Raw genomic sequence first — 22327 nt, 5'->3', positions numbered from 1 at the left:
TGAATGCACCCATACAATTTGAGTTCTTTGAAAATAGATAAGGTAAAACATGTGAAACTATAAACGATGACAAAATGGCATGCATAAACACCGTGTGGGTGTGCTACCTAATGTAACAACAAAATATTTTCTTAAAGTTAAAAGAGGTTTTGTTGAATGCATGCATGACAATTGTGTAAGTACCACTTAAATATGTTACACTGTGTTAATATGTTACACCGTGAACAACAAGTCGCTATCATGTTCTCATAGAGATCTATGCATGCATATGAAATTGTGAGCAACCACGAGGGCCTCGAACTAGAGAAGACGGACTAGAGGATGACGTTCTTCAAAAAAATTGTTGAAGTTCAACATACATGAAAACATGTAAACACGCACTTGGCAAATCCCTTTCTTGATGCGTAAGAACACTTCGTTGTTTGCCAGTCGACATATGTGCGTGGATGTGCACAATTGTGTGTTTAGTTATTGTATAAGAATAAGAGAGTGCCTCCAAGAATGTATGTGCCCAAGAGGGTGTGGAAGTATATGTATATCTACAATTACATTAGTTACATGTTGGTGAATACTAAAAGGGTTATGGTTAGCACTTTTTTATTTTTTCTCCCTATGTTGGGTTAGCTCTAAGATATACCTACCCAGTCTCTTTATATCCGAGGTATCTAATAGTCTGGAGAGGGTGGGAGAGAGTCCTAGTATGTCTTGGTATTTCGCCCTTATTTTGGTACAAGTTGGACACTTGCACGTAAGTGATACTCATCCTCTATCTCTATGTGACATAATCTACATATCCTTTCCTCTCCAGGGACTCTATTAGTATGACCATTCTCAATCTCAAGTTGGTGAGATGATATCCTAAGTTGTCCAATGGCCACCCTTAGTGAAATTGATAAGAATGTATCTAGATATTTTGGTCGTGTAATAAAACCTAACTTAGAGAAGTGAAAGAAGTGTTCCTTATAATACAACATTTTAGATCGGAATGACTCTTGTGGGGTGATCCATTTAAATCGGGTGTAAATTTGCCATATTTCTTGGCGCATTACTTTATTACGATCTTCGCGAGAGATTAAAGTTTGATCAGTCCCATGGTTGTACTTAAGGGGAGACAGGTTATTAACGTCTATACCATTTGCAAGTAACCAACTCACTACACTCATGTACCAAGAGCTAGTGTCTCCGGACACATATAGGAGTATTTTTCCAACGCATACATACATACTACATACATCATTACATGTATGCATGCATGTACATCCATACTACATCCATACTACATACATGTATACATAATACATGTATACATGTATGCATGCATGTATATGTATCTAACACGCAGCATTAGTAATGAATCTGATCTTTTCCCTGTTCGGATCATCGGAACTCTGTAGTCAGGGTTATTTTTTCTCATCCCTGCTCCCGATCTCCCTCGATCCTTCAACAGGAACATCATGGAGGAGACAATGGGTTTGGATCGATCAGAGCCAGAGAAAGAGAAAGAGAAAGAGAAAGAGAAAGAGTTGAAGGTGAAGGTTGGAGCCCTCGGTTTCAGCCCTGCGTCCTCCATCGCCCTTGTTTTCAATTACTGGAAAGGTATGATTCGTGTCTCGACTAAATGAAAAGGGAATTTGCCACTCCTGATTACTCACAAATTCCTGCTGCTTGCCATTTCTACGATCCATCCTTCCAATTTCTACTAGACTCGAAAGGAACATAACCATCTATCTATCTATCTATCTATCTATCTATTTATCTTTCTATAGATATCTGCGATGTGTGTATGAATGGAAAAAATGTATATTTATATATTGAGGTCAATGTTTGTGTATGTATGTGTGAGTGCGTATATTGTGAGTCTACATGTATGCATATGTATGTGCATATGGCTGTATGTAATAATACATACATACACACACATATATGCATACATATATGTGTGTATATATGTCATGATAGTATCTCCTGGCACAAATGTGATCTTCATGAAACCAAAGGCTTGCAAAAGATTTTGTGTTTACCTAATTTTTTGGGATATACTGGGGTCACACTATTTTTCTCAATGTATTACTTTACATCTTCAAGTGCACAGCTTCACAACAATAAGAGTTCATTCCCTCTCCTACTTACAGATGTGTTTCTAAGCTCTAGGCTTACGAGGATTGAATTATTGATGTTTCTACAATAGCATGTGGCCCATCCAAATTCAATCAGCTCAGGTTCGCATTGGCAGCAGATTAATGATTAGTTTGACAAGGCACACTATTGGTTCATATTGTTCTCATTGAGCTTCATGAAGAAAGAGATTGACAAGGAACATTATTGGTCGAACTGCTAATTGAACTTTGTGAAATGAAAATAATTGTATTAGGTTAGAACAAAGGATTTTATATAATGGTATGTTTCCAACTATAGTATTAGAGGTGTCAAACTAGAATGAGTACTTTAGAACTGGAGTATCCTTATGTAATCGATCAATTTACTTGTGTTCGATATCTTCTAAGAGAAGAGTTCCAAGTCCCATTCTTATATTTTTTATCGGAATGAACACCATCATCCAGGCGAGGCATGTTCTTGTGCTTGATTGTTATGTGCAGACAGCTGATTTTCTTAGTTTGTATGTTTCAATACTTGTCTTTAACTCTTTAGACCGCTCCTTTTGTGTGTGTGGGGAGGGTTTTACCATTCTAATTATTTATATTTTGGCTGTAGTGGACTGCTTTTTACGGGTTGTAATATCTTAGTCTTGTAGTTATTGTGTGGCCTCACTTGAGTATCCTATGCAATGTATTGCAGTTTGTGTTATTCCATGACATGGACGTCAATGACATAATTAAGTAGTCTCATTACATAAAAACTGAAAGTATATTCCCTTTGAAAGACTGAGAAAGTTTATATGAAAGGCATTACGAAATTTCCAATGATCACATTTAAACTAATACATCATTGATTTGATCAATTACTTTTGAAAGGGTAAATCAGTGCATATCCTTGCCTTCCATCTTTTTAGCTGTTCCTTTGAAAATTAAGAAGCAATCAACAAAAACCTCTCTTCTATGATGATATGGAACATTCTCTTGCCTTTGTGATCTTCACATAGCTTTATTGATATTTTGGTAACAGTTTCCAGTATGCTACTTTGCTTTGATCAACTTTAGGTTGCCATCTCTGTAGGGTTCATGTAAAAGTCATTTTTCTCTTTAGTTGATACTTGTAAACCTGATGCGGTCTACGAAACGCACATGACACACCTCCTGTGGTAGGAATGCAATCCCATTATTGTAAGCTATAAACATCACGTTCACTGCTGTAAACATATAACCGTATTGTTACTATTGTGGCAGGTTTCATCCTTACCCTTTGACACAAGAAGTTTATCTCTTCTAGAAGTAATTTCTTCTCTCATTATTTACCACCAATTGGTGTTTGTAGAGTTCTTGAAATGTTGTTGATGCGCTTCCTCCAATTTGGGGAAAATAACAATGTGATCAAAGAATGTGCTCGCAAAATTTCAAAGCGAAAAAAACTCAGTTGTTTATCATTCTTTGAATGTTACTGGACCATCAATCAAAGCCAACGTGTGTAACCATAAAATCATACAATCCAAAATAAACTATTTTGTGAACGCTTGCTTATAATTGAGACTTGGTTTACTGTACTGACATGATAAGGTCCTTGATTAGGAGCACACCTTAGAATTAGATCAATAGCAAGCTGTTTTGGTTTCTCTAGAGTTGAGCAAACAGAGATTAGATTTACTTTGTTTCTATCAAATTCTGGATTCTTTGTCTACCGAGTTAATGCTCGAGGTCCCGAAACATCTATGATAAATCATTCCTAGGAGTATATTCTAATTGGTTTATGTGATGTTGTATTTCTGACATTCATCTGCCGTGCAGATTTTGATCTTGATAGTGAGCGTAGCAAGCTAGATGAACAAGGTTTACAGATTGGAGAAAGTCAAGAGTCAAGTCTGAAAAACAGGAGAAAACTTGCTGAAAGCACCCGAGGTATTGTCTTCTTCCTATTCTCTTCAGTTTATATTAACTTAACCTTTAGACGTAGTATTTCTGAGAGAATGTTGGTTTTACAGATTTCAAGAAGGCATCGTCTGAAGACAAACAAAAGTTGTTTTCATCTTTGCTCAAAGGATATCAGGAGGAAGTAGATAATCTAACTAAACGAGCCAAATTTGGCGAGAATGCTTTTCTGACTATCTACCAAAAACTTTATGAAGCTCCAGATCCTGTTCCAGCACTTGCATCAGCTACGGTATGTTGAATCATATATTGCATCTCTCTGCTCTCATGTGGTCTATATATGACATGTGTTTAGGTGTATATATGTGTGCAGACATACCTATACATGTGTGTGTGTTGTGGGGAATATCAGCCATATTAAGTTAAGAGGTTTAAAGAAGAAAATCTTTCAAAACATAACATTTATATCCTTGTTTGTGTATTTTAATTCTTCAATTGAAGCTGAAACGCATTTTATTTCATTATGCATGGAAAATATTGATGGGTGATTTAGGATTCTAAACTGTCACTGTTCTTAGTGTAGCAATGGAGGAGTAATGCATTCGTAGTCTTGAACTTATGAGCTGGGCAATCAAATGCCGATTCTATTTCATGATTCTGTCTTTGCTTGCTGTTTTTTCTGATGAAACTTTGATTTTTGAAGTTCATTTTTCTCAGGTTTGAGTTACTGTTTTTAATTTCTTTCTCTTCACAATTGTATACTTGTCTCTAATTGGTATCCAGCACTTTTTCATTACTATTTCAGGAGCTGTCTGCAAAGGTGGCAGAGTTAGAGTCAGAGAACCGGAAGATGAAACATGAACTGGAAGAATATCGAGCAGAATCTGCGCATCTTAGAAACCAGCAAGCAACAGTTAGGAGGCTGGAAGAGCGTAATCGACAACTGGAGCAACAGGTGATTTCAATTGTCAATGTAGATGCTATAAGGTTGTATTAGGTGCTATTATCTTGAGAAGGTTTGATGTTTGTTGTAGATGGAAGAGAAAATTAAGGAAATAGTTGAAATGAACAAGAGGAGTTTAGCTGAAGAGAACCAGAAAATGTTGGAGGTTCTGAAGGACAGGTTTGCGTTTAGAATATGCTTTCCAATTTAGAAATTTAATATATCGTGTAGAACGGAGTGTTTAGCTTCCATAATGTATAGAGAACAATCTCTACAAGACCAACTGCGAGCAGCTAAGGAGACGGTGCAGAACATGCAGCGACTTCATGACTATGGCCAGAGCCAATTGTTCGAATTTCGAACTCAGACTGAAGAAGAAAGGGCAGCGAAACAATCAGAACTTAATTTGCTGACAGATGAAGTTGAGCGAGCACAAAGTAGATTACTAAGCCTTGAAAGGGAGAAGGTGCTCATTTTCTTCCTGCATTTATGAAGTTCATCTGTCCTATGCTTTGCTTGAATTAGCTTCTGGCACTCTTCAATGCAGGATCATTTGAGATCTCAACTTCAGGCTGCTCATGGTCAGGAAAACCACATGCAAGAGAGGTCACTCATGTTCCTATTTCTCTTTCCTAACCATCACCCTTTTCATATATTGTGGTATTTCAATATGTGAATTTGGGAACAACAGGTCAGACATCAGTTCAAGCAGCAATTTGGAAGCATCGCTGATAGAGAAGGAGAGAATCATAGCCGAATTGCATGCTGAACTGCATACCCTTGAAAGTCAATTATCAGTAGAGCGTGAACAGCATATCTCGGAGCTTAAAAAGTTAAACACATTGATGAATGAGAAGGTAATATCCTCAAATTTTACATTTTTCATGAGATTGAGAATGAGGGGGAATGGCCTATACCTTCCTTGATGTTGTGTGAATATTTAATGAATATGATCGTGTTGCTCTATGTATTTGGCATTTTCCTTAGCTTATCATGTTCTTACAGATGTCGAATATAGACGAGCTACAACAAAACTTAGAGCAAAGGCCAACAATTAAGCAAATGGAAGATCTTCGGAAACAAGTGAAGATTTTACAGGTATTAAATATTGATTATTATCATAAAATAAAATAATATTGTGCTAAGCTTTCATATGAAAATGTTCTCTTAATGTATGTCACCTTGTGCCCTAAATGTTTTTTAATTGTCCGTAACCCTAAAAAATCATCCTATGTAATGTTTTGTAGCAGAAGACTAGAAGGTTCACAATATAAAATTTCACCTCGTAAACTTTCATATGAGAAAAAGTCTCAATAGAAATGTGCATGAGAATTATACTAAATTTTGTAGGAGGAAGTTTAGCAATATATATTAAGCTCATGTTCAAAGTTGAAGTGCTATTTATGTTGAATTTGTCTAGGCTGTTGGTTATAATTCCATTGAAGCTGAAGACTGGGAATTGGCAGCTACAGCGCAAGATATGAGTAAGCTTGAAGCATTACTGCTTGACAAAAACCGGAAAATGGAGCATGAGCTAACTCAGTTAAAGGTAGAAACACCTACGCCAATCTCATAGAATTTCTTGTGAATGATACATTTTGTAAATTGGCATTTGTTTTGTTAATAGGTACAATTGGCAGAGAAGATAAATGTCATAGAACTATCCAAAGCCAATGCTAAAGAGTTAGAAATTAAACTTGAGCAGCAGCAGCAACTCATAGCGAAACTCGAAGAAGATATTCTTATGGTACGTGATCCTCTCAGACACCCTGCCAAAATAAAAATAAGGGAGATGAAATGGATTTTGTCACTGTAACTCTTAAGTTACTGAAATAAATCAGCACATCATGGATTTTACTTCAGGGCTCTAATTCTATAGACAAGCGAGCCAGCAAGGTGGATGATTGGGATCTTCCAGGATTGGGAATAACAGACATTATTGAGGTTTTTATCTTAGATTTTCTTATTTCATTTAATTATATGCATGAAACTCAAGGGAACATGTGGTTTGACAGTAAGCAACAGTTTTTAGAGCTATATTTTTATGATGATGTAAACAGGGTGGATTGAAGCAAGGGAAGGAGGGTGAAGAACAGACCTCAATGCTTCAAGTGATCTGCAATCAGAGGGACAGGTTTCGACAACGCCTAAGGGACACAGAGGAGGTAAAGCTTTCTTACCTTTGCTTGTTAAGAGGTATTTCCTGAACATAATTTTGTGTATTCTCTCATGTTTGCTGAACCCTATAGGAGTTGAGGCACCTGCAAGATAAGAACAAGTCTCTTGCCGTAGAACTAGAGAAATGTAAGGCAGACAATGTGAAACTTTATGAGAAGATTCGGTATATACAAGACTACACTCAAGACCGTCCATTCTCAAGAGGATCGAAGAAGGTCTTGAAGTGTTAATTTCAAAGGTCACATGTTCTATTTTTTTCTCCATAAAAGAGTTAACATTATTGTTTCCTCAGCGTGGTGAGGATGTAGAAACAGGTTTTAGCTCAGATGTTGAGTCGAAGTACCGAAAGATGTATGAAGATGACATAAATCCATTTGTGGCGTTTTCAAAAAAGGTAAAGTAGATGAGACTGATCAAATTATCTTTGCAATGTTTTACAGCACCAAATCAAATATCAAAGGCCTATTTTTTTCGTTTTCAGGAGAAGGAACGTAGGTACAAAGAGCTAGGCTTAAGAGATAAGATCACCTTGACAAGTGGTCGATTTCTTCTAGGGAACAAGTAAGCTAAAAATATTAGATGTTCTATTCCCTCTTGAGAATATCATTGCAGAGATCATTAGGGACAATTTCTTAATCACTCTCCACCCTCCACTCTGATGTGTTTTCAGATATGCTCGAACGTTTGTCTTCTTTTATTCCATTGGGCTTCACCTTCTTGTTTTTGCAAGTCTATACCGAATGTCGGCCCTAAGTTACCACGTGTAAGTTACACTAGGCTTCATTTTAGAAAAAATAAATCTGATGTTGTGAAGTGTTCTGTTTTTTATTTTGTCCCAAAATGATGATTTTTAAATATCATGGAACATATTTTTATAGTATTTTATCATCATTTGATATCATTGCAGGGTTGATAAATTTAATTCACAGACAAATATTCTGAGCTATACAAATAATACTCAAGGAGGGATGAATCCTCCACCTTCTTTGGGCACACTGTAGCATCAACAAGGGATGAATTTATGGTTGCATATTTCTTCTTTACCTTCAAGAATGGTTGTCATTTCTCTTTTTCTCAGATATATGATACAAAACCTCCGCAAAAGGCATCGAGCTCAAATCAATTCCTAATGTGAGGCATTATTGGGCATAAAATCCATCACAGGCATTCTGAAGATTTCAACTTCATATGAAATCAGGAAAAATCTAATGTTTGCATCTTGCAGCTTGGTGAAGAATGCCATGCCCATTATCAAACTTTGTGTTTGTGTTGCTTTTGAAAGCATTCCAAAACTGAGAAAGAGGATGCATACAAGTAAATATGCTTCGATCCCTTTGTACCCAAACTATGTGGAATTTCATAATGGAAGTGACTCATTCAAGTTCTTCCGTTCATCGACAGTTTCTTTAAAAGCTAAGTCTGGAAGTCCTTTGTCAGCCTAGTTGATGTATCGAGCTTTATCTCAGTCGTGAACTTTTGTTTGGGTGTCTGATTTGATTTTTTTAAAAACTTTGACACAGGTGCCCCAAAAACCCGAGGTGTTTGATTAGAATACAATTGCCATTCAAAAGTGTGTACATGAGAATAATAAGATAACCATGAAACCTTTAGGCTTTATTTTTAAGAGCATGCTATTCTTTATATGCATTACGGTTTGAATAGTGCATGTGATACAGAGTAATAATTTATAATGCAGATAAATTTCAAATTTGTGCACGTCTTTTTCAACTAGTCTACATCCTTCCGACTTGTAATATGTGCTTGAATCTGCCTTATGAATAGAGTTAGATGAAGATTTCCACCTTCTAAAAAGTCTCACGAAAATACCTCTCATTTTCATGGAATCCCTAGTATAGCCCTCATATTTTAACAAGCTGAAAACTCCCTAGTATCCCTCAAATTCTCATGATTTCATGAAAAATTGATCGTGATGAAATTTCAAAGATTTAAAACTGATAATATATAATCTCAGAACTCTTAGTTGGTGAAACTGATCCATGAATGTGGTCTTGGTATCATTGAAAATACTAGAATCACACAAGTGAACAAGGGCATGGTAACAACTAATAAAGACCATGAACACATTTGTGTGAAGTACATAGGCAATGATTAGAGAGCATTTGCAATATAAAATACAAACAATATTATTTTGCAAGGGGAATGGAAAGATGGATGTTAATATTGAAAGTGCACGTCATGGTTAGGGGAATTAGATTGTGTGTGCATTGAGGATGTGCATAGTGCTTTTGTAGTTGCAAAGGACTTGAAGCACAAATGAGAACCATTGTATTCATTGGCACTAGTAGTTCAGTTTGTGCAATGTAGATGTAGGCATTTGAATGAAAGTGGATGGTCTTGGGATTGAAAACTTTCTTTTTCATGAAGGTTGAATAAATATTATTATGATGCTTAATTAATAAAAGGACAAGGTTGGAGTTAGTCGCGTTGATGCCCAAACCTTATGATAAAGGGTAAAGAGTGTTATGGTCGTTGCCATTATGTAAGATCATTGGGTCAAGACAAAGACTTACTTGATCCTTGTGATCTTAACGATGGATGATACTTCTATAGCTATGATTAAAATTCTCATTCTTCTTTTGGATAACTCCTTTGTATAGATTATTGAGTGTAATGATAGAATCAGTTATGATGCTTTGCATGCACTCAATGACTACTTTTTGTGATAGTGGTCTGCTATACAGAATTTTAAGTTGAATGAATAAGCGGAGTCTATGTAATTATATGGAACTTTAACGGGAGCTATGTTGAGCCAACAAGCAAATAAATAAGTAGGCACTAAATGAGATGATAAGATATTGCTTGGTGAGCTCCATATTAGGATACTCAAAATTTGAAGGCACTTTTACTTCCTTTTATGTATGGGGAATTTATTTTTTCCCCTTTTCATGTGGTATTAAATATAAGAACATTCTCTCCTATATTGGTCCGTATGAAGACCAACTTGCATTAATTGCTTAGAGGATCAATATTGGATAGGGCCATTGCTCTTTGTTGTTTATGTCAATGATATAAATCTAAACCACGATCTCAATGAATCAATCTTGGAAAGAAGATTAAAGCCATCATCACCCATAATTGGAAACGATGAATATCTTGTAAGGGCTACAATTCCCATGATTTGGTACCAAAGTTAATTTGGTGGTGGTTGCTATGTTGGTCATGTTCAAGTTATTTCAATATGGGAAGCAAAATAATAGAGACATGTTGCATTTTGTTGTTAGTGATCGTGAGTTCATATAAACAACTTTAATCTTTGTTAGGTCTCAAGGTTGTTATTGTTTTGTGGATGATGATGATACATATATATTTCTCTCTCTCATGTTTTCTTTCTTGCCCTTGTTTTCCCTTGTTTTGTTGAACATAGTGTCATAATCAACACTTCCTTGGGAATAGTTGATTGAATGATATCTAATGCATGGAATAAATACATTTACGATATAATTTCGAAAGGAACTCGCTGATTACTAACTATGGATCTTATACAAAGTGGGCTTGCACTACTATATTGACAAATTTGAAGCTTAATACATAGTGTTGTTAATTAGATAATTTTGTTTTGCATTGATTAGGGAGCTAGATAATAGCTTCAATTAATTGTTAATCTTAGTTAGAAACGATAGAGATTAGATCTAAAATTGATGAGCATTGATGGGTAAATTACGCTAATCGAGCATAGTTGGTTATATGTATCGAACACTCTTCTAAAGCGATTCGTATAAAATCACTCGATATATGTATATCTTCTTATGCCTTGCATGGCTTTGGGGACTATAGTATGCTAAATAAATAGTCTACTAAATTTGACAAACTATACATATATGATATATCATTGCCAATGGAATTTCCTTGTCTCAATTAAGCTTAGAGAAGGCTATTCATTCATTGACTTCCCTCCAGAAATCAGCATACATTTGTATAACAGTATATGCATGATGATTTGCCTTCATGAATTTCTAGCATAAATCTTCTCACTAATGTCCCTTCAATCTGCAGGATTCTTCTTCAATTCGTATATATAACATCCCCCATTCTTTCCTTTTGACTGTCTGTCTCTGTTTCCTGTCCTCCATGGACTGTGCCTCTGAACCTTTACCCCCTTGTCTTCAGGAGCTCCTGGAAGGTGGTCTCTCCGCAGTACCTTCTTCTTATATCCGCCCTCCTCATGAAAGATTCATCCATCAACATGATTGTGCCGCCCAGATCCCCGTCATTGACATCGCCGACCTCTTCTCTTCACATCACAGACATCTGATCCTTCAACGTATCAGAGAGGCTTGCACTGATTGGGGCTTCTTCCAGGCACACTCTTTTTTATTATTATCTATCTCTACTTAATTCCATGCATGCATAGCGATGGCACACATACGTACATCATGCATACACACTTTCATGGCACGCACCATACATACTTTCTTTCTTTCATAACAATGTCATATACATATACGCACAATACATACAATACATTCATTGGGAATGACATACATACATACATACATATTTGAGTAGGATTTTCTCTCGGGTTTCTCATTTCCCGGTGCCTCTCCTAATATTTCATATTCACTCCTCCCTGAAAGTAGCATTTGATCCATTTGCATATAAATCCATGTCGATGTTATAAGTGATTGGGATCTAGAATTAGTCCAAGAACATTCCAAAAACGGTACTGAAAAAATCTAATTGATCTGTTCAATGCTTTTGTTGTTGTTGTTGCAGGTTATTAACCATGGAGTGCCGCATGATGTGATGATAGAGATGAGGGCATCTTGTTCAAGATTCTTCCAGCAGCCTCCAGAAATGAGGAACATTTATAGGAGCCAGAGCTTCGATGACCCATTAGCTTACTCCACAAGCTTTAATCCCGTCAAGGAGAAGGCCAATGACTGGAAAGATGTGCTTTATGTGCGAGATTTCCCAGGAAACCCCGTTGATGGTTTTGGAATCGCACCAGATGTTTGCCGGTTTCATCTCACCCTCTTTTATGCCTTCTCGCATTTTGTATACTCAACTTTGTGTTGCATTTTGTTTTTTTTCTACATATGTTGGGTGTTATGGGGATGCAAAACCTTAAACCTGAAACGCTAAACCCCTAGATTCTGGATTTGAGAACCTAGAACCTGAACAGTAAACCATTGGGAGTCAATATTATGGCTTGAGATAGGTTCATTTGTGTCTGGATTATTTATTTATTTATCATTTTCTAAAAGCAATAGTGCCACTACAAGGCTTAAATCTCGAAATTTTCTATTTGTGATCATGATTTACTTATGATTAAGTTCTAATACTTGGAGGTAATGGAATAAAGGGATTCTTGAGCAGGCATTTGCAAATCTTCTACAACTCATGTAGTTAAGGTCTATTCAAATACCCTCATCAACGGGTTTTTAATGAATACGATTTGCATTATTTTCCTATTGACTCTGCTAATGCTCTATTTAAATAGTAAAATAAGGGCTTAAGGTAACTGCATCCATTTAATTCATATGCTATTATGGTTAAACACATTGCATAACTCCTATCTACTTTGAAATGGTCACTTTTATGAAACATCTCAAGAATTTTCACAATGGAAGAAACATCAGGCACTGGAAAAAATTTAAAAACGAGATTTTGCCATTTGGACTTATTTTGGTTTCAGAGGAGCTTTCCAAGACTTTAGATATGAGGTTGCAAGACTTGCGAAACAGTTATATGAGGCCATTTTTGAAGGCTTGGGTCTGAGTTCTATTTGCATAGAGAAGACATTACCTGGTATACCATGGCTTGCTATGTGTGTGAATTATTACCCACGATGTCCGGATCCGAGCATTACATATGGTTCGACTGCACACACAGATGGAGGATCACTCACAATTCTTCTACAAGATGATGTTGCCGGCCTATGGATCGAAAGGAAGAACGAATGGGTTCAAGTCAAACCCTTGGCAAACGCCTTTGTTGTCAACATCGGGGATCAAGTAGAGGTATATCCTACCTCTTGGTTCATGCATTGTAAAACACATGCCCATTACATGTCATCATGAATCCAATAATTGAAAATCTCAATGCATATATATTTATGTGTCTATATGATGTTTCTTTGAAACATGAAAGTGCATGTGTAGATATTGAGCAATGGAATATATAAAAGTATCAAGCATACTGTGCTTACCAACTCAGAGAGACCCCGGATGTCGGTAGCTTGCATTTTTGGGCCGAAAGAAGATGAAAATATTGCTCCTATTGAAGAATTGGTAAGTGAACATCAACCGGCACGTTATAAAGAGGTAAGATTTGGAGATTACTTGGCTAATGTGTATAATGTGGAACTCGCAAAACTAGTGTGACAAGTTGCCAAAGTCTTTCTACAAGGAAATATATATATGTATATGCTGTCATGTAAGGCTATTCATTATGTATGGATTATTGTTCACATCGATTATATTGTATGTGAGTTAAAAGCCTCACTTTGAGGTTTCCCACTAGTAATAAAAGTGTTACTAAAAAAAAAGGTATGTGAGTTAAAAGGAGTACTTGTCAGTTTCTCTTCAAATGGGAAATTATACTGATTGATTTCAAGCTCATTTGGAGAATATATGTTATAAACTAAAAGGGAAAACATAAAGGATATCCTTCCAATACTTTTGGAGTATCAGACAATACCCCTGCTAGTTTCCAGGTATTAAAAATATCCTTGGTGAATAGTGGACCCATTTAAGAATAATCTTGCTTTGATGACAGCAATGAAAGTATTAACCCCTTGATTCAGCCATGCATATCGATTACACTCTCATTGCTATGTTCAAATGAAAGAGAAAAAGAAAATTTACAGAAGCTCATTTCCCTCGATTTTCGGCAAAAGGAAATATTTCAATAATCTTCAGCCATTTAAGTATTTCTTGTCTTCATGCATTGATAGATACCTACCACAACAAAATTACCTTTTATCTTAAATTTTTGAAATATGGAGAAGTGTTTCTGGGCATGCTTGGTACATATAGGAAAGAATCATGTCTTAGATGGAAAGTTTATAGATGAGTTTGTTCCAAATTCTCCAAACTTGGGCCTCCTAAAGAATGTAGATTCCCTATCTAATGCCTGATTCACATAGAGTGGCTCGATGAAAAGCGTATGCCAATGATGGGCAAACATTGGTGACAAATAAAAACATTAGGAGCCAATGGTTTAGATTTTATTATCTTCTTTGGAGACCAATATGGCCTATGGGACCAAAAGTGAAATATTGTCACGTAATATGTGTGGAATTGAGTATGCTGAAGAATTTTACTAATTGACATAGGATTGAGAGTGCACTGTGAGAGGAATGTGCATAGGGAGTGGACAGGATTGACAATGTGTGAATGCAAATTCAAATTGTTCGAAGGCAGCACGTTGTCACAGAGGGTAACACTTACACCTGCCAATTCAAATTGGCCGAAGCAGAAGGTTGTCTCAGAGGGTAACACTTACACTCCTGAACTTGTTCAGAGAAAAATATACGACATGTCTTCTTACCTGTGTCCCAATGCCCCATTTCACATCAAAGAGAATATGAAGTAATTGGTATGGCAGGAATGATATAGATGACAAACAAAAAGATTGGATATAGATGACCGCTCGAGAAGATGGATTTTTAGTTTGATGAAACATGCATAATATAATGTGTGAAACGTGAGCCTCCACATCTTTCTTGAGCGGTGATATATTGGTGTTTCAAAAAAGCCTCAATCATGGAGGAATTGAATGATGCTTCATGAAGCAAACATGATGCATCCGATTTCCAAACCATTTATTCATATCTTCCATCCATCTTGAACTCGAATCCAACTTGTTTTTGTGTGTCTCTTCAATCTTTGTACTTGCTTCTCATGTGATCTTAGAAAGTTTATGTGAGTTTTTTTGTTTTGAACCATAAGCATGTACTCAATAATCCTTTCCATGGACATGATATCAATGGGAAGTGATTCAATCTCAAGACGTAGGATGGGGTGTGCATACAAAAGTTTTCGATTACACACATAAGCTTTTGGGTATCTTCTAAAGTATTTGCAATAAGAACTACATCATCTTTGTATAACAAAAACATGATAACTCTATTCCCAATGATAACTTCTTTAATGTGTTCTTGCTTTACAAACTCATCAACCATTTGTTTTTTTTATCAATGCATAAACCAAAGGGAGCGAGTGAGAGTGGGTATCCTTGCTTAACACCTGTAGTGCTAATGAAAAAATCTGAACTTCATATGCACATGCATATCACCTTTGTTTAGATTCAAGAGATTGCAAGCATCTATTCACCTAATGCTTGAAGTTCTTGCATGTGTCTTGAAAGATCCTTACAATTCAGCAAATAAAAATCTTTTTTGAAGTCTATGAACACATAATATAGTCCTTTAACTCTCAAATGACTTTCTTCCATTAGCACTCAAAGAGTGACAAGGTGATCAATGATGCTATAGTGTTTTTGGAAATAGCTTGTGTGTAAACCGTCTTACCATTCTTTTCAGCCCATGCACTTAACTTAGCTTCCGTTATACATCTAAATAGCTTTGCTATAAGAGAACTGACCATGATTGTCCATGCACTAAGTGGGATCAATAGCAGTAATGAGCATCAATCTCACTTTCCATCCCTGAGCACGCTTGGTTGCATTGATTCCTAAATATTGATTCCGAAATAACCATTCCATCTTGTTTGAAGTTTAGGTTCATAGCATACACTCCATTGTTTGTTACTGGGACATCAATATTAGTTGTGCTAATTATATTGGTTCTCCCTTGTATGTCAAAATATGGTAGTTTCTTGGTTGAATGGGTCCTTATTACCATCATTTTCATGTTGTCCACATTCTCTGTTATCTCACTACTTTTACAAAATGTTTCTAAGACACCAACCGGTGCATAACTTCCAGATTATATGAGAAGAGCTCATCATCATCTGCATATAAGCATAATAGAATAACCTCTGTCATAAGTTTTGGGACATCTAATCCTTCATCTTAGGCAGAGAACTCAAAGAAGCCCTCATTGATTTTCAACTAGCATCTAACTTGCCTAAACAATTGTGCTACAGCTGCTCTGCTTTGCCCAATACAATTCCTTCCCCTATGGAAAGTTCTGGGGATTCATACTTCGTCATTGAAATGAGAATTTTGACTATTGTGCCTCCTATCCTAAGATTCAAGACATCATTCAGTATCCCTCTCAACATGGGCCGCATTAAAGATTGGAAAACTGAGGTCAGCAATATTATGTTTGTCAATGAATGGGGTAGTTTGATTTCGATACCATTCTTAAGGAATCTGAAAATGTATAGAGAATTGTTCTTCTTGGCATTTCGAATCTTGTTTGAGGCTCCTCTCCAATATGGATATGGATGTGTAAATGGAAGTGGGAGAACAGAAAAATAAAAGAAGCAACGATGAAGAGAAATAGACAAGCTTGTGAGAAGGTTGTTCATATGTTACAGTTCATGCTTGCAACCAACCAAGAAGATTGAGTGCCCACTCAATTCATATATAAAATACATTACTGTCACAACGGTTTGATTATGGTTTCTTAATTCCAGAACAAAAAGGGGGTTCATTTGCATGGTCAAGAGAACTTCTGAAGTTGAAGCAAGGTTCAAGTAACTCACTGCCTGTTCAACATGATTGGAAGATCCCACCATGTGTATCCAATTAGAAAAAACCCTAAAGGACACATTATTCCTACAGAGATAGATTCACCAGCTGATAAAGGTCGTTGATGGGTATAGGTAACATGGGAAAGAATTAAGGAGATTGGGAGAAGTGATTTACGATCAAATGTCTATTCAATCAAGATCTGCGTTTGTGGAAGGGGGAAAATGATTTATGGTCAACATCTATTTATGCTGAGATCAAAGGAGTGCAGTCTGGGTCTGCGACCAATGTCACATACAATGTTTATGAGGCTGTTGATAGCCAATTTTATGGTTGAGGTAATGAAAATCTTGATAAAGTGTTAAAGATGATCATTAGGGGTCCTGCGAAGGCTTTATATGTCCAACTGAGAGAAATGGATGTACTTGTGGAATTTGAGAAGGATATTGAAGATGAAGATCGCTTCTGGATTGTGGACACTTTGACAGACCTCGTGAAAGGAGAAAATGGACATTGATCGAGTTAATGGTGGAGGGACTATTGAGAGTAAGTGTGGGTTAAATCATGAAAGGGAGCTTTAAAGATGGTTCTAGATATTAGATTAGATATTTTTTAGCGCCCATAGAGAGGCCAATATTGATCCATGAAGAGAAGAAATTGTGCCTATAATCAACTCTGGTGCTGATGGGGGAGTACACCTTAAGATGGATTTACATGAAAAGCTTGGCATAAATCTGATTCCTCTTTTGCATATAATAACAATTGACTTAAAATCTCTTACCATTTTTGCATTTTATAATCATTGTTAATATGGATATTTATTTCACTCAAAATTGTTAAACATGTAGGAAGACATCATGAAAATCATAATTTTTGTATAATAAGTTCAAAACCCACTGATTTTCAATTATTCATGTTTCAATTCAATGAGATATAGGCCTTCTCTCACTTTCACATTGCTAATACATAGGATATGCCTCCAAAGAAGAAAAGAGACCAAATCATCCATTCACTCGTGAAGCTTCTTAAAAGCTCAACCATCAACCATACTTCCACCACCAAAATAGTTAAAACCACCATCAATGCCCATCTATTCTCAACCCCAAGCTGAAAATTACTACCTTTTCACTAGTTGACATTTACTTCCATCCAAATCTTCTTGACACTAGTCTCACCTAAGTTTTTCGTGGCTACCTATTTTTAATGCAGTAATTTAATGTAGATGAGGTTGTACTAGTTTACTTCAATAATTGTGTCATCACTAGTTTCCAACAAAGACAAGCCTTTAACAGAGGGGACAAGTAAAGAGTAACTCTTAACAATATAATTAGTCTTTTATGTAATGGGATGCTGATTTTTTCATCAACATACAAAAATGTCTGATTACATAAAAGATGACATACTGTCAAGGGAATGTTAGCACTCACTTTCAACATTCACAATCCCTACAGATGAACAAAAGCAAGCATGAAGAGCACTGGTAATCATATATAAAATAGGAAATAACATGGAATTGATTGGCACACATACATAAGATGTTAGGATAGTCATCTTCTGAATGTATACATTCAATATTTTCAATCTTGATTGACATGACATGTACAAGCATTACTTTTTATGGATTCAGTCTATAGAAATTAATCCAGATTGATGGATCACTAAGGGTACCATTAATTTTGTTGAGTCTGGGGCAAGCTACAATTATGAACTGTACAATTGAAATGCAATAACAAAGAGCTATGAAATTAGATCAGCAGACCCTCTGGACAAACATATTCAATAAGAATAAGAATATGTATTACTGCTCCACTGACTTGCGTACACATTGCCTTACTTTCCTGCGTACGAGAACACACACCACAATAAGACAATAATGTTTGTGCTTATATCTACATGTATGAATATATGAGATTGTATGCTTGTGCTTATATCTACATGCATACACATACATTACCAATTACGTATATATCTATGAAGTATCTATCCTTCAATGCTTATGAAGTAATAGATGATTATGAAGTAATGGATGACATGTATGATGCATCTGTCTGAAGATGTATAAAGAAATGCTAGGATTCACAGAACAATTTTGGCTTTGCAATATCATGTATGATATTCATATCAGTAACAATATCTACAGAAAGCTAGATTCTTAATTTACCTGTTATACATTTTAATATCATTTTGATACAAATGGGCTGCTCCTGGATTAGCAGGACTTGCCGGATTGGGATCAGTTAAAAGGGACTGTTTCACCAAAAACCAAAAGGCGGCATATTTAAAATAGATTCGAAACATGGAAAAACATTTCCCACTGGCATTTCTTGAAAATCAAAGAGGTTACCTGAATAGAAGTAAGAATTGTTGACACATTATGGCATGGAGACCAAGCATCCTGAATAATGTCCATACATAAAGTACCATCCGTATATACTGCAAGAAAAAGTAGTTCATCCTCATATCAGTCAAATAAGCACAAGGTTGCACGAGTTAAAAAGATGGCATTTTTAATTAGAGAATGTTATCTTTTATGCCTGAGGAGAATAATGGCTTCTTTAATTAGAGAACATTAACTTCACAACCCAAGTAGAATGTTTTTACTTACCATTGGGATGGAATACTTCAGATGTAAATCGGACTCTCGGAGGTTTTTCTGGATAGTTTTCACCAAAGGTCAGTCGCAATGAGAAGATGCCACCTGAGTGAGCAAACTCCAACCATTATATCACTTTCAAAGAAGATGTAATAGCAATCAGGAATTCTATCCTTTATTCCTACATAACCTGATCTATAATTCAGATGAAATGAAAAAACAAGGAATAATTATTGAGAGTCTAATCAATAGCACATGAGGAAGAATCAAGACTTTTAACCTTTTTGGTCTTAGAAATTCAGTTTTAGGATACAAGTGGAACGACAAAAGCAACCATAGAACAAAAGCTCAAGCATTCTAACATTTCCTGAAGAAACACATGGACCCAAATGCTTACAATGCGAGCACCTCCCTTCCAAAACATAGTCATAAAGCAAACAATCCAGGCATCAATCTATGATCACCATGAGAATTTGCAAGCAAATTTCTCCTTGACTACCTTGTGTGCACAAAAAAATCCAGAAGCAGCTTGAACACACAATTCAAAGGTTATGACACTGAACCTTTGCAACACATGGATCACAATCAAAGAAATACTTGTAAACTATTTCTACAAAGGGTCATCATCCCTAGGATGTTGTCTGAGGGTGATGAATAAATGCTTTAATGTGAAGCTCTTTGGTTTTTAAACCCCATTATAACCAAAAATTACAATAGAATATGTTGTGATATGGTCACCATTCAAATGGACTCAATTTCAGAAATCCAATGGAAGCACTAAACGTTTTGCACCTTCCCATGGGAAAAAAAAAACACTTTTACATCAAAATAAACGTAGCACAAAGTTCTTCAGAGTTGCTTGCTTAGAAAGATACAAAATTTCCAGATATTTTATCTATTACAGTGGCATAAGTAGGAGATCAGTGCAAAGCATTTTGAGTATGAAGAACTCTGATAATCAGTTTAAAAGACAAAAGTATTATGAGAAGGAGCTGACCTTCCCAGGGTGTGTCATCGGGCCCAAAAATGGTAGCACTCCATACAAAGAGATTCTCTTCTCCATGAGGACTAGCACTGCATCCCTACAGATCCGATCCGATGATGGAATACCACACAGAAAAAGAGTCGGGATTAAGATTGACAAGAGAAGAAGAGATGCAAAGGAGGCAAAACCATAAAACACAGAAAAACAACAACAAAAATCTAAAACAAAACCCCTGAAAACATAATCAATTAGATCCTAAAACACGCATAATCAATAAACGAAAGTACCCTACAAAACACACACCGAAAACAACAGAACGAAATCCTAGATAGCAGAGAGAATAAAAGGAAACAGATATCCTAAAATATACAGGTACAATCAACAGGAACAGAAACCCTAACAGCAGAAACAAACCCTGAAGGGCAGGGACAATCAACAGAAATAGAACCCTAAAACAACACCACAGATCATCAACAGAAACAAAACCCTAAAAAGGAAATACGAAAAACCATTACCCAAATCAAAATCCTAGCCAAAACCAGACAAAAAAGAAAAGAAAACAAAGTCTAGACAGCAAAATTAGACACAACAACAAAAAAAATACTGGGAAAGAGAAAAGTGTGTATGTGTGCGTGTGCGTGTGCGTGTGCGTGAGGGGAAGGTGCTGAAAACCTCGGGGGGTTCGTTGCAGATAGACTTCAGATCAGACATGAGGCGCAATTGAGCAGAGGACGCCATTAGATGAGGAGGAAGAAGAAGAAATTGGAGGGGAAGAGAGACTCTCTCTCTCTCTGCAGTTTGAGGGGGGGGGGGGGGGGGGGGGAGCAGGGGAGGAGAAATCTCTCTCTTTCTCTCTCTCTCTCTCTCTGTCTCTCTGTATATGTGTTGTGTGTGATAATGTTTGTTTTGTTTTGTTGGGTTGTGTTTGATTGTTTGATACCTTCTTCTTCTCTATATCTCAAATGGAGAAAAAACAAGGACAAACAGAGGAGGATGGATGGATCCACACAAACACACATTTTGACTTATATACATACATACATACATACATACATACATACATACATGTTGATGTAACATACATATGTTAATTATATGAATGTATGTTAATTTTATATAGATAGATAGATAGATAGATAGATATATAATATATATGTATGTATGTATGTATGAATACAAAACCAAAGTTTCCCAACATCACAAGCCTTTGGAAATTCACACTGCCCATACTCTCTGTATTTCGATCTCTAGACGTTATCGACTTCCTTATCTATCTGTCTATCTCTTCAACTATTTTAGAGAGGGACAAGTATTTGGATTGTAGGAAAATTTGGAGTTTTTACTAGCCATTGGAGGAGAGACAAAAGAGAGAGAGCGAGAGAGCTACGATGGATGTAGCTCAGTTGGTAAGGTTGCCCAATGGAGATTGGATGGTCATGGGTTCAATGCCAACATTCCATAGTGGCATCTAGTGAAGTAAGAGATGTCTATGGAGTAATAGAGAGAGAAACTTTATTATCATCCTCAAAGTCCAAGTATGATCCATGGAACCAAAAAGTGAATTATTTTTACACATAGAGAAGGGGGGGGGGGGGGGGGGGGGGATATTTTGGGAATTGGAAAAGAGGGTCATGAGTGAGTGGGATAAAGAAAGTATAAGACGAGAGAAAGGGTAGCGTGGTACTCTCCATGACGTTCAAAGAACAATTAGGGGTATTTCGGTAAATGATTATTATATTTAGTGTAGCTTAGCCTTTTGGAAGCCTCACTCTCCTTCTACGTACTTTTGTGGTCCCTTAGAACCACTTCAATCCAATCCAACCCAACCCAACACACTACCATATATCAATATCTATCATGGTATAGATGTGGGACTTGTCTGTAAATTCAATGTGGCCAATTCCCCTTGTTAATGACCAGCTTGCAAACTCATCTCCATAAATGTAAGCCTAATAGTATACAAAAAGGACATGTTCTAGGGCATGGAGCTCACAATATTTGTTTTGTATATGTGCTTGTGCATGCTT

General features: G+C 36.3%; 3 protein-coding genes across 4 annotated transcripts; 2 read left to right on the top strand and 1 right to left on the bottom strand.

The window, feature by feature from the left end:
- The first annotated feature begins 1337 nt into the window (after nucleotides 1-1337).
- On the top strand, nucleotides 1338-8587 carry LOC147849403 (protein CASP-like). The gene is made up of 18 exons (XM_087337562.1): nucleotides 1338-1596; nucleotides 3900-4010; nucleotides 4094-4272; nucleotides 4786-4935; nucleotides 5015-5103; nucleotides 5185-5389; nucleotides 5471-5529; nucleotides 5615-5780; nucleotides 5929-6021; nucleotides 6344-6472; nucleotides 6551-6670; nucleotides 6787-6867; nucleotides 6984-7088; nucleotides 7173-7316; nucleotides 7394-7495; nucleotides 7583-7662; nucleotides 7772-7864; nucleotides 8009-8587. Exons 1-18 carry the CDS (start codon nucleotides 1455-1457, stop codon nucleotides 8100-8102), a joined length of 2142 nt encoding a protein of 713 aa, XP_087193688.1. The 5' UTR covers nucleotides 1338-1454; the 3' UTR covers nucleotides 8103-8587.
- Nucleotides 8588-11091: 2504 nt separating this feature from the next.
- Nucleotides 11092-13540, top strand: LOC147849402 (jasmonate-induced oxygenase 4-like). Of its 2 annotated transcripts, none has more exons than XM_087337560.1 (4): nucleotides 11092-11421; nucleotides 11836-12080; nucleotides 12758-13082; nucleotides 13213-13366. In XM_087337560.1, exons 1-4 carry the CDS (start codon nucleotides 11191-11193, stop codon nucleotides 13228-13230), a joined length of 819 nt encoding a protein of 272 aa, XP_087193686.1. In that variant the 5' UTR covers nucleotides 11092-11190; the 3' UTR covers nucleotides 13231-13366. The 2 variants fall into 2 exon arrangements, with proteins under 2 accessions (XP_087193686.1, XP_087193685.1); XM_087337559.1 differs by having other exon boundaries at nucleotides 11108-11421; nucleotides 13224-13540.
- A 4673-nt stretch (nucleotides 13541-18213) lies between these two features.
- On the bottom strand, nucleotides 18214-21107 carry LOC147849401 (ubiquitin-conjugating enzyme E2 2-like). The gene is made up of 6 exons (XM_087337561.1): nucleotides 20973-21107; nucleotides 20313-20397; nucleotides 19328-19420; nucleotides 19067-19155; nucleotides 18884-18969; nucleotides 18214-18560 (listed from the first exon to the last, which is right to left on the bottom strand). The coding sequence occupies exons 1-6, from the start codon at nucleotides 21036-21038 to the stop codon at nucleotides 18521-18523; spliced, it is 459 nt and encodes a 152-aa protein (XP_087193687.1). The 5' UTR covers nucleotides 21039-21107; the 3' UTR covers nucleotides 18214-18520.
- Between the last annotated feature and the right edge of the window lie 1220 nt (nucleotides 21108-22327).

The sequence above is a fragment of the Azolla caroliniana genome, unplaced genomic scaffold (assembly GCF_043228905.1).
Source record: "Azolla caroliniana isolate FFs.n. ecotype wild unplaced genomic scaffold, voAzoCaro1.0.p SCAF_69, whole genome shotgun sequence".
Lineage (NCBI taxonomy): Eukaryota > Viridiplantae > Streptophyta > Polypodiopsida > Salviniales > Salviniaceae > Azolla > Azolla caroliniana.
Note: the sequence above shows the minus strand (reverse complement) of the source record. Positions and strands in the feature narration are given on the sequence as shown.